Source organism: Equus quagga, chromosome 1 (assembly GCF_021613505.1).
Source record: "Equus quagga isolate Etosha38 chromosome 1, UCLA_HA_Equagga_1.0, whole genome shotgun sequence".
NCBI classification, from domain to species: domain Eukaryota; kingdom Metazoa; phylum Chordata; class Mammalia; order Perissodactyla; family Equidae; genus Equus; species Equus quagga.
In genome coordinates, this window is record NC_060267.1 from 175,045,322 (window position 1) to 175,057,472 (window position 12,151).

The following is a 12,151-nucleotide window of genomic DNA, read 5'->3' on the forward strand; positions in this document are numbered from 1 at the left end:
AATACCATTTCTGTTCTTTCCATGCAAGACTTTAATGACCACAGACTGCAATGGCTCAACTATAACAAACATTTCCTCACCCCAAAAAACTCAGTGTAGACATCATCACGTCATACCTACAAACCGTCAGACTCGACAGTGGCACTCCAAGGTCACTATCCCCAGCTCCATCACCATGGACAGTTCACCCTCCCAAACATGTCACAAGACTGAAATCTGCTCCACTACTAAAGTAAGACCAAACCAAAATTAGATCAAGAATATAATCAAAGCTAAGAAGAAAATTTGATTAAAAACAAAACAAAGACAAGCAGATTTTTTCAAGAACGTACAAAGGGTACAGAGTATTAGAGATTCTACTGCTTTCTTTGGAGTGGCCTCTCTGTCCTGTTCTTCCAACCAAGACGTTATCTTCCATGGTTTCTCACAATGGCATGACGTTCCAATGGGGAACACGATAAACTTTCTCCATTTTTAAAAATTAAAAATATCAAATATTCACATGTGGGATTTCCAACTCTGAATACTATTCTAGCATATAACACGAATATTTAAGAGTCCATAGAAAGATTTTTGAAAAAATAGAAATCATTAAAAAAGGCTAAATCTCGGCTGTTAAAAAGTGAATGCCACCAGAAATAAGACTGAAGTCTTCTCAGAGGCCAAGTACCAGCCTCCGAAAGTAAGGGCTCGCGTTTAGGATTTCACTTTTAACTAAAACACCAACACAGCCCATTTTGTTCTTGCCTCCAAAGGGTGATCTTTTCAGTTTTCCATTTCCTCTTTTTTTAAAGCTATTATTTGGCAACATCAATCAAATACAAAACTAAGAGGTTCTGAGTTTCTATGATATATTCTTTCCATCATAATATTTGCAGAGGTGTGGTTTTCTCTCGAGAAAATAAACAGAAGTTCTGTATGTAACCCACAGACCCCATGAGGCAAACTGAATTCCTAATACTTTGATCAAATGCAATTCAGTTATTTATTCTGTACCCAGGAGGTAATAAGCCAGGTGCTAAGTAGCAGTGTAGGCCAACAAGACCCTCCTTCCCAAAGAACTCAAGAAATCTGAAGTAAAAAGGCCAGTTTGTTTTTGTCAAACTTCTAATTCACTGTGAACCAACAATTTTTAACACACAATTAAAACAACTTTCTAGGAAAAAATTACACACAAAAAATCCCAAATGTTTCATTATTAAGGTGATTAGAAATAAGATTACTCTACCATATTGCTACAGTTTCTAATGCTTAGTGTCTTTATTTCAACCCCAGCAGCCCAGGAACCAGGCTTTAAGAGGCACTGTGGTCAACTCCTACCAGTGTGAGAGGCCCTGCTAGAAACTCCTTAACCTAACCCAGCGCTTCACCCTTCGAGGGCAAGGACTTTCTGTATTTTTATTTACTCATGTTATCTTCCCAGACACCTTCTCCACAGCTCAGAGTCTGAACAAATCATTCCAGTCTCCTGCTAGTCATAGCAATCCTGATTCATCTTTGAGATTCTTCCCTCATTTTTAGAAAACTAATGACTCACTCCAAATTATATAGCGACTGTGAAACTTTGTATCTAACAATTTTTGTCACCTTTTGGTTCCCGATACTTCAAATTCCTTTAAAAAAAAAAAAACAAACTACTGCTCAGGATCAAAACAAAAAGACAACCCACCAACTGGGAGAAAATATTTGCAAATCATATATCCAACAAGGAGTGAATCTCCATAATATATAAAGAACTCACACAACTGAACAACAAAAAAACAAACAACTCCATCAAAAAATGGGCAGAGGGTATGAACATTTTTCCAAAGAAGATATACAGATGGCAAATAGGCACATGAAAAGATGTTCATCATCACTAATTATCAGGGAAATGCAAATCAACACTACACTGAGATATCACCTTACACCTATTAGAACGGCTATAATCACCAAAACAAAAAATAACACATGTGGGAGAGGTTATGGAGAAAAGAAACCTCATACACTGCTGGTGGGAATGCAAACTGGTACAGCCGCTATGGAAAACAGTACGAAGATTTCTCAAAAAATTAAAAATAGAAATACCATATCTATTACCATAGCTATCCCACTACTGAGTATTATCCAAAGAACTTGAAATCAACAATTCAAAGAGACTTATGCACCCCTATGTTCACTGCAGCATTATTCACAAATAACCAAAATGTGGAAGCAACACAAGCGCCCATTGACTGATGATTGGATAAAGAAGATGTGGTATGTATATACAATGGAATACTACTCAGCGATAAAAAAAAAAAAGGCAAAATCGTCCCATTTCCAACAATATGGATGGACCTTGAGGGTATTATCTTAAGTGAAATAAGCCAGACAAAGACAAACACCGTATGATTTCATTCACAGGTGGAACACAAACACACATGGACAAAGAGAACAGATTAGTGGTTACCAGAGGGAAAGAGGTTTGCGGGGTGGGCACAAGGGGTGAAGGGGTGCACTTATATGGTGACTGACAACGTACAACTGAAATTTCATAACGTTATAAACTATTATGACCTCGATTTAAAAAAAAAAAAAAATCACTGCTTAAAACAAAAGTACTTTGTGTCCAGAATTATAAGGGAGACTGTGTGAAAAGTATCATTGTGTTGTGATAAAGACTCAGAAAAACATACGGAGCACACAGCGGCTGAAGGACAGTGTCCACCTTTCATCTGTCCTTTCAGGTTGGGGCAGGCCTGGGGGGGTGGGGAGGGGGATGGGCGGTGTTTCTGCACAGGGAGCCAGAGAAGGGACCAGGGAGCCGCTGCAGTCCTAGCTCACTGTCGTGCTCCCGATGGCTGAATGCAAGTCTGCCCTGTCCTCAAAACAAATGCTCAAAGCAGTCACTACTCACACGCACTCTGGCTGGACCTGCTCCCGGGCACCTGCTGAGGTCGAAAAACACTTCTTAAGGGGGTAGCAAGAGGGATGGGAGCCGGGAGAAAGGGGGAGTCCAGTGCTGCTGGGAATGGTTTAGGAATCTAGTAGCTGTGGTCCTCCTTAACACTGCTAACATAAAAAAGATGTTGGTATCGGAAAGAAGAATAAGTAAGAACACCACATCCACTAAATCTTCCTTTTGCTGCACTGGCTATTGTGTAGAAATCAACACTTCATTAAAATGAGAACAGAAGAATATCAATCTGTGGGAGACTTTACTAAGAGCAAGAACTAACGACTTGGTAGGTCTCAAACCAGAAATAAAGATATTTTTATGAATTCTCCAAGATGAAAAGGAGAAAAGTAACGACAATACAGCCTTCAAAACTTCTCCAATAGCTTCTACATCCATAGAAATCAGTGGCACATGTGAGGAACCAGCACTTTGAGCAGTCAATAAGGATGACAATTGAAGAATGGACAATAAAGTTAAATTCTATCAAGATCTTAAAGATCAAAACGTAAATAAAGACGGGGTTGGAGCTGTAGCAAGAAAGTGCGGGAAAAAGCAAGCAAGTCACAGAGCACCCTCTGGCTGGATCCGCGCAGCCTGCCCGGCCCTCCCTGGGAGGCACCGCAGTCCCACCCAGGTAAGGCCGGAGGCCAAACCCCAGGTGGCAGGAAGCGAGGGAGCCGTCCCCAATCACACACGCTGCCCCTCCTGCCCTCGGCCCGGGCGGGGAGGGCCCGCAGGTTCAGCCTTGCCCGGGGAGCAAAGCGGAGACCCGGCGGGAAGGGGGACGCCGCTCGGCACCGGGGACCCGCGAGGGCTGCAGGTGGGTGCTTCCGGGCCGGAGGAGGCGGACGGCCAGCTCGCCCCCTGCGCCCCGCTCCCGGGTGCCCCGCGCGGCCCCAACGCCCGCTCCCCGGTCACCTTCTGCGCGCTGGAGCCGCAGATCCGCGCCGCGCGGTCATAGACGTGGCAGCGGATCACCGAGCTGCCCACGTCCAGCCCCAGCACGAAGCCCACGCGTGGCGACTGCGGTGCGCTCCGCTCGGGGCTCCCCTGTTCGGAGCTGCCGGACAGCCCGGACATTCCCACTCCGCGTGCCTCGCCGCCGCCGCCAGCCCAGCGGCGCCTCTCCACGCCTCTCCAGGGCCGCGCCGCACGGCCGAGCGCGCCCGTCGGCCACCGCCTCCGGCCCGCCCCCGCGAGATCCGGGAGCGGCCCCGCCCCGCGCCGTGACGTCACGGCGGCGCGGCAGCCCCAGGAGGCGCGCGCTCGGCTGGCTGCCGCGGGGGCGCGGGGTCCCGGGGTCCCGGCCCCCGACACAGCCGGCTCTCCAAAGGACCGCCGTGGTCTGCTCCGACCGTGCGCGCGACCGCAATCCTCTCCCTCTCGACTCCAGGTTCCCTGAGGCGGGGCCTGCTTTTGTAACCCCAGTTACGTTTTATGACTCTCTTAAGAAAAGTAAAGCGACCTGAAAAGAAGTTGCAAATTCGGCTGAAAATATTTATTAATAAACTGAGAGTCTCCCCCCGAGACTTATCTCCCCAGAAAACCTGGTAAAATGTGCACGTATAATGAACGTCAACAAATACTTGCTGAACAAAATACACAGGAGCTAAGGCCTTCCCGGGCCTCTGGCTGCTCTCACCATCACGCTCGAGCCCCGCGGTTCCTTCTCAGGAACCTGGAAGCCTCTCAGAGAGGCCAAAGGGCAAGGGCTCTTCCAGGCGCCGGCAAAAGGGGGCAGGAAGGAGGTCTATGGAAATGTGGAGATTCCTGCAGCTCTAGTTCACCTCTTCACCAGCCTTGAGCCCCGAGCCCACGGGCCTTTCCCTGGGGTGGTCCCGCTCCCAGGGGAGCGTCCTGATCTGTAGAGCGTGGGGAGTTGTTCATACCTCCTTCAGCCACCTTTCCACCACCACCAGCTCTCCAAGAAACCAGTGCCTGAAAATATTCTCTGTATCTTCTTTTTGCAAACTTATAAAAGTAACAGATATGTGCTTTTTTGAAAACGTTTAACAGTGCATAGTAGTATATCTATTAAAAAGGATATTCATCTTGAACCAAATCATTCTTTTGACCAAATTGTCGTGGTAACCAACTTAGTTTTGTTACCCTCAAAGGGAGCCGTCTGCCCAGCTCAAGACATGCCCATAGTCAGGATGCAAGGCGGGAGGAGAAAATGGATTTCTTCATCACAGCTTGCTAGCAAGAGGGAAGATGGCTGACTGTCGGAAAGAGCCGTCTTATAGAACAAAGACTACAAGCCAGTTATGTATGGGGCTGCTCTCCGGGTGGGGCAGACATCTGGTCCCAGTTCCTGATAGTCCTTTGTTTTACTGGCTGTGCATCAGAGACGGAACAACGCCCTATACTGATCTTTCAGTTGTCATTGGTGTTGGCTATCAGCATAGGCTCTCTGCCCAGGGTTCATCACGTTCCTGGAGAATTCAAAAGAACATAAGTTATCATCTTAAAGCAGCAGGGAGGGGCCACAAAATCTACAGCGATTGTCTGGGCTAGTTAATCAGAGGTCATTCGAACTTACAGTATGGTTTCTTTTCTACAATATGGCTTCCCTTATGTCAACCTTGTGTTGAGCTGGTATCACTTTCAGGCAATTTGACCAAATTGGGTTCTTTGGCTATATTATTTGAAGCTTGGAACATACACCTGGAAGACTATGTTTTTTTCTCTTTATATCCTGTCCCCATCCAATAGTACTCATGTGTTCCAAATGGCCTCAGGACTGCTTTCAGCAGTGGTGACCACATGGTGAGGCTATATATGTTAATAATGTGTTGTAATTTGAAATAAATGACTAATGGGTTGTGTAGTGGTCAGAGTTCCCCAGAGAAACAGAACCAATAGGATAGAGAGAGAAAGAAATTGAGATTTATTTTAAGGATTTGGCTCACATGCTTGTGAGGGCTGGCAATTCCCAGAAATCTGTGGGGTAGGCTGGAAGGCTAAAATTTCCAGAGAAAGTTGATGTTAGTGTCGACGAAAATAATCCATAACCAATCTATAAATGAAAATTTGGGTGAGTTTATTCTGAGCTGAAATCTGAGGACCATGGCCCGGGGCCTTTCTTCCCGAAGGAAGAAAGGGCACCAAAGAAGTGGAGTGTACAGAGTGGTTATATACCCCCAGAGAGGATGTTTCACATAGGATTGAAATGTCCCTTTTACAATAATCAGGAGACTGCTCTGTCAGCAGAGCAATTGATGAAACAGCAGGTAGGACTGCTGTCTCAGTGAACACAGCAGGGTGGCTGGTCTGTTGTCTCCAGCTGAGTGGTCACAGGTGAGCTGGGTGGTCAAAGGTGAGCACAGCAATCAGTTCCTAGCCTAAGGAAAGATGCTTATCCTTAAGGAAATGCCAATGTGGGAGGGGGAGGGAAGTTGCACCTTTATCTCAAGGGCCTTTGTTCTGGCCATAGGAAGTATCTAAGCAGATATACAATGCGTGCTCAATAGCCACAGTCAGGCCCTTTTGGAAAAAACAAAGTCAGGCAGAATTAGGTTTATATTAAATGGCTTCCTCATATACTCCAATATATCCTATTGCTTGCCATTTTTATTTGTCATTAGTCTTGAATCTGAATTCTACAGGGCAGCAGGCTGGAAGCTCAAGCAGGTTCCTATGTTGCAGACTTAAGGAGAATTCTTTCTTCTTAAGGAAACCTCAATCTTTGCTCTCAAGGTCTTCAACTGATTGGATGAGGCCCACCAACATTATGAAGATTAATTTGCTGTATTCAATTATATTGATTTAAATGTCAATCATGACAAGAGATTTTCACACATTGATGTATATGGGGTAACTATTCGAGTTCAAAACTGATTGATTCGGCTTGAGCTAAAAAGTCTGACTTACGGCCTTTCAAACATACATTTGTCGACGAAAATAATCCATAACCAATCTATAAATGAAAATTTGGGAGAGTTTATTCTGATCTGAAATCTGAAGAACATGGCCTGGGGCCTTTCTTCCCGAAGGAAGAAAGGGCACCAAAGAAGTGAGGTATACAGAGTGGTTATATACCCCCAAACAGGACATTTCACATAGGATTGAAATGTCCCTCCCACAATAGTCACAAGATTGCCCTATCGGCACAGCGCTTGATGGACACAGCAGGTAGTGGGTCTGCTATCTTGATGGGCGTAGCAGGAGGCAAGTCTATTGTCTCCAGCTGAGTGGTCACAGGTGAGCACAGCAATCAATTCCTAGCCTAAGGAAAGATGCTTATCCCTAAGAAAATGCCAGTGTGGGAGGGTTGCACCTTTATCTCAAGGGCCTTTGCTCTTGCTATAGGGAATATCTAAAGCAGATATACAATGCATGCTCAACGGCCTCAGTCAGGCCCTTTTGGAAAGACAAGGTCAGGCCGAATTAGGTTTACACAAAATGGCTTCCTCATATACTCCAATATATCCTATTGCTTGCCATTTTTATTTGTCACATTGTACATCTGCTTAACCATCAAAGAAAAGGCTGCACTCTTAAGATAAGAGTGCAGGGGCTGGCCTAGTGGTGCAGCGGTATAAGTTCGCACATTCCACTTTGGCAGCCCGGGGTTAGCTGGTTCTGATCCCTGGTGTGGACCTATATAGTACTTGTCAAGCCATGCTGTGGCAGGCATCCCACATATAAAGTAGAGGAAGATGGTCACAGATGTTAGCTCAGGGCTAATCTTCCAAAAATAAATAAATAAAAGGTAAGAATGCATACTTCCCCTCCTGCACCCTATTGGTAATGCCCTATTGATAACACCTGGATTAGTCCCTTTCCTGACATCAGGGTTGTGTTGACCTGCTAATTTGCAACTGAACACCTCATTTACATTTTGATGGAAATGTATCTGGGGTGTGTTTAATGTATGTTCTTCCTTCTAAAAAGATATGACTGTGCTGAAACTTATGCTTCTCCAGAATGCCTTCCAAGGCCTTCCCGGGTTATAATCCTCACTCTGGCTCATAATAAACCCACCCCAATTTTGATTTATAGGTTAGTTATGGATTGTTTGCTTCAACAATCTGACAAACAGAAATGGCAAGCAATAGGATATATTGGAGTATAAGAGGAAGCCATTTGGTGTAAACCTAATTCGGCCTGACTTTGTTTTTTCCAACAGGGGCCTAACGTGGCCATCAAGCATGCATTGTATGTCTGCTTTAAACATTTACTATGGCAAGAACAAATGCCCTTAAGATAAAGGTGCAACTTCCCCCCACATTGGCATTTCCTTAAGGATAAGCATCTTTCCTTAGGCTAGGAACTGATTGCTGTGCTCACCTTTGACCACCCAGCTCACCTGTGACCACCCAGCTCGAGGCAGCAGACCTGCCACCCTGCTGTGTCCACTGAGACAGCAGACCTACCTGCTGTGTCCGTCAATCACTGTGCTGACAGAGCAGTCTCGAGACTATTGTAAAAGGACATTTCAATCATATGTGAAACATCCTCTTTGGGGGTATATAACCACTCTGTACACCCTACTTCTTTGGTGCCCTTTCTTCCTTCTGGAAGAAGGGCCCCGGGCCATGGTTCTCACATTTTAGCTCAGAATAAACTCACCCAAATTTTCATTTATAGATTGGTTATGGATTATTTTTGTCGACAAATCACATCTGAAAAATACGTCAAGGCAACATCTAGACAGTTTGACCAAACAACTGGGCACCCATAAAGTGTCTCCACTAGCATAGCCAAGTTAACAAGTAAAATTAACCATCACAGATCCCCTTTCACAACAGAGAAAGCTGTTTTGTATTTTGTGATATTAATATTTAGCATATTTCTCAAAGTGATAGTTCTTGGGCTTCTTGGACCCTGACACCCACTTCCGTTATGATCTTCTTTATAAATTACCTTGAGTATTATCAAAGGATCATAGAATATGAAAACAAAGACCTTAGTAACCACTTAGCCTAGTGTTTCTTAATCTGTTTCTGGTCTTAACTTCAAGATGTTGATGAATGCTGTTTTCCTGAGAAGATGCTAATAAAGTCACATATTGCTTAACGACAGGGACACATTCTAAGAAATGTGTTGTTAGGTGATTTCCTTGTCATGCAAACATTGCAGAGTGTACTTACACAAACCTGGATGGTATAGCCTACCACACACCTGGGCTATGTGGTATTAATTTTATGGGACCACAGTCATGTATGCGGCCCCTCATTGACCAAAACGTTGTTAAGCAGCACTTGACTATATACACAAAATCGGGCATGTGAGCTCAGGTGTTGGGTCTGGGATAAACTAAACATGAAGATCTCAGGTTAAAATTCCAGGGCGGATTTCCCTAACTTGGACAGAGGGTTGCCTAAGAGAGGGCTGGAGCAACAAAAGGACACTGTGTTTCTTCCGGGTTCCATTGTTCTCCGCTCTCACCCTGTTCTCACCCTGTTCTGCCCCCAGGGAAAGGAGCATGTGAGCTACAGGGCACAGGGCTCAGAAACTCTGAAGGTCCCTTTGCCTTGTCTGTCCCTTTGCACTTTGATCAGTCCATTGTTCTGGGTTCAGAGGCCACTGCTGCCCTGAACTCCAACACCTGGCGGCCTCAGTCTTCCTCTGACTCAGTGCTGCTTCCCCTCAGCTTCTGGGCTTGGCCTCAGAGCTGGCCACGGAGGCTGCTGTTCCAGGCTCTTTCCCCACCACTGTCACTTATACTTTCTCCTCCCACAGCAGGCCCAGGACCACTCTTCTTTGTACCAGCCTCCCACACTCTCGAGAAACTTAGATGCTGTTCCTCAGGGCTGGAGCAGAAAATATGTGAGGCCACCATTTTCTGTCATACCCTAAAGGGAAATGAGCTTCAAGGCTGAGCCCAGAGACCTCAATGCCCTCTTACCTCCAAGGAAATTAGTCACTGTCCCTCCTCCCAGGATGACCAACTGTTCCAGTTTGCCCCGGACTAAGGAATTTCTTGAAATACAGGACTTTCGATGCTGAAACCAGAATAGTCCTCCTCGATACTCAGAGGCTTTTGGGGTCCACCGGTGCTTTCCTCTGGGACACTGACTACATCATGTTTAGGGTCAGCCACTGCCTTTAGAGAGTGAGCTCCTTGAAGACAGACACGGGGCCTTACACTTCTTTTTTCCTCCAAGATGCACAAAGAAATTGCTGAATGACTGAATGAACACACAAATAAATTAATATGTACACATCTCTATCAGACCTTGTCTTCTGCCTGACTTGGCCACAGGACACAGCCGGCAGCGAGCCCTTCCTAATCTCTGCACTAATCTGGGCTACTGTCATTGAACACCAGTGCAGACCCCCCAGTGTGTCAAGGGGGTCTGAGGTTGTGCTGCCTGCCCTCAGTCTGGTATCAAAGACCAGAACTGGGCCCCGGATGACCATATGGACATCAAGCCACCTCCTTTCTCTTAACTCTTGTTTTATGAGCCTAGCCTAATTTGGCTTGGGCTTCTGCATCAGTTTCCTGATCTGTACCTCCACTCCTGACAGTCTGGGGCCCTAGCCTGAACATCTCTGTGGGATGGACGCAGATGTAGTTGATGAAAGTAATGAAGCTTGGTGCCCCAGCAAAATGTTCAGAGTCCGGTGCTTTATAGCATTTGCAAAAGTGAATCATTTTTGTATTTTTTCTTAAAGTGGGCCCCCAAAATTGTACCAGCTTCAGGTGCCCCAAAACCATAATCCTTCCCACCCTTGTACAGTCGTCAGAAATTCCGTCTTTCTCAAGTCCTGGACTCCCCCTTCCGGATCCCCACGTGCTGGCCCGGAGCGCTGCCATGCGCCCACTCCGAGCGCCCCAGCTCCCACCTCACCGGCCTGAGCCCCCTGAATACCGACGTCAGCCGGCACCGCGTCTGTTTTCCCTGCACAGCGCTGAGTCACTGTGGCTGGAAGCACCGACTTGTGTCCTCGGGGCGCATTAAGCTCCAGCCCCTGGCGTTCCCCACCAGCGTCCCTCGGGCCGCGCCTGCCTTGCTGGTCCGCCTCTTCACGCGGAAGCGCTCGAACCAGAGGAACGAGAGCTTGCAATCTCAGGCCCGGAGCCCACCGAGCTCTGAGAACAAAGGGGACTTTGCGTCCGACCCAAATCCTGGGGAGAACTGGAAACTGCAAGGTGGAAGGACTCCAGAAAACCCAGACTGGAGGCCGTCGCTTCACAGCTCGGACAAGCGAACCAGCGCTGAGTCCCCTGCTCCCCAGCGAACCGGCGAGCGGCGCGATGGATCGCGGCCGGCGGGATCAGGGCGTCCTGGGGGCGACCGCGGCCGCCCCGACGTGTCCTCACCCGCTTCTTCCCGGAGCCGGGTGGGGCCCGCCGTGTCGTCACAGTCAGGGAATCACAGGTCCCTCACGGTGGCACCGTACACGAGGAGGGCAGGACCTCCCCCAACAGTGGTTCTGAGCCCCTGAACCGCCCCCCGTGTCCCCAGGCGGACGACATCCTGCGCGCCGCGGGTCTACACCGACCCCGGGGCGCGGCGCCAGCCCCGGCGGGGATCCAGCGGGACAGGGCGGGGGCGGTCTGACCTCGAGGAGCCCTGCAGAAACGGGGGCCTCGTCATTGCTGAGCGGCTGGGAGTCTTAGAAAGGGTTACCGCCAAATCTAAGGCGATCCGCAGTCACACCTGCCACACCTGCCCGGGTATCTGGCCGTCTCCGTGCCCTTCGGAGGCATCGGGTGTCAGAAACACGAGCCGACTGGTCCCTCCTTCTCTTACATTCTCCCCTCCTGAAGTGCTGAGTGACAGGAAATCTTTTCGTTCACTCACTACCTGCATATGCCGTGGGAAGGGAAGGAGCCATATCAGGTACAGGTTTGTGAACACACAACACGGGTTTGTGAACACCCAGAGGCTGGAAAGTTCTAAAGATAGCCAATTGCTTCAGACAGCATCCTGCCTCCCCTTCTCATCTCAATCATCCTGTTTCACTCCTGGTCAGAGCCTTTTATTCAGCTAGGGACGTTATAAGATCTCAAATGAGTGAGTCCTGTGAGGTAAGATTTCAACCACATGAGAGAATGGCTAAAAACACTTTTGAATTCACAGATAAATAAAACTTTGTTTTTTGAGGAAAATTTTTGTATAAGGCAATTTAAAAAATCCAAAGTAAAGTACTGTAGAAGAAAAGGTGGAAAATAGGCTGTTTCTAGATTCAAGGTAAATTTTCAAAAGTAAAGATTTCTATCTCAGCCTTTCGGCTAAGAATAAGCCAGAATAAAGATGGAAACTCCTTCCTACACAC

At 47.2% G+C, this 12,151-nt stretch overlaps 1 protein-coding gene across 2 annotated transcripts in view; it reads right to left on the minus strand.

Annotated features, from left to right (window-relative positions):
- The window catches only part of GK5 (glycerol kinase 5), a 63,390-nt gene extending 59,287 nt beyond the window's left edge, over nt 1-4,103 (minus strand). Inside the window, exon 1 of one of the 2 annotated variants that reach the window (XM_046644841.1) lies at nt 3,839-4,103. In XM_046644841.1, the coding sequence (XP_046500797.1) occupies nt 3,839-4,000 (162 nt within the window). In that variant the 5' untranslated portion in view covers nt 4,001-4,103. The remainder of the gene's footprint in view (nt 1-3,838) is intronic. The other variant, XM_046644850.1, reaches the window with a different exon arrangement.
- Between the last annotated feature and the right edge of the window lie 8,048 nt (nt 4,104-12,151).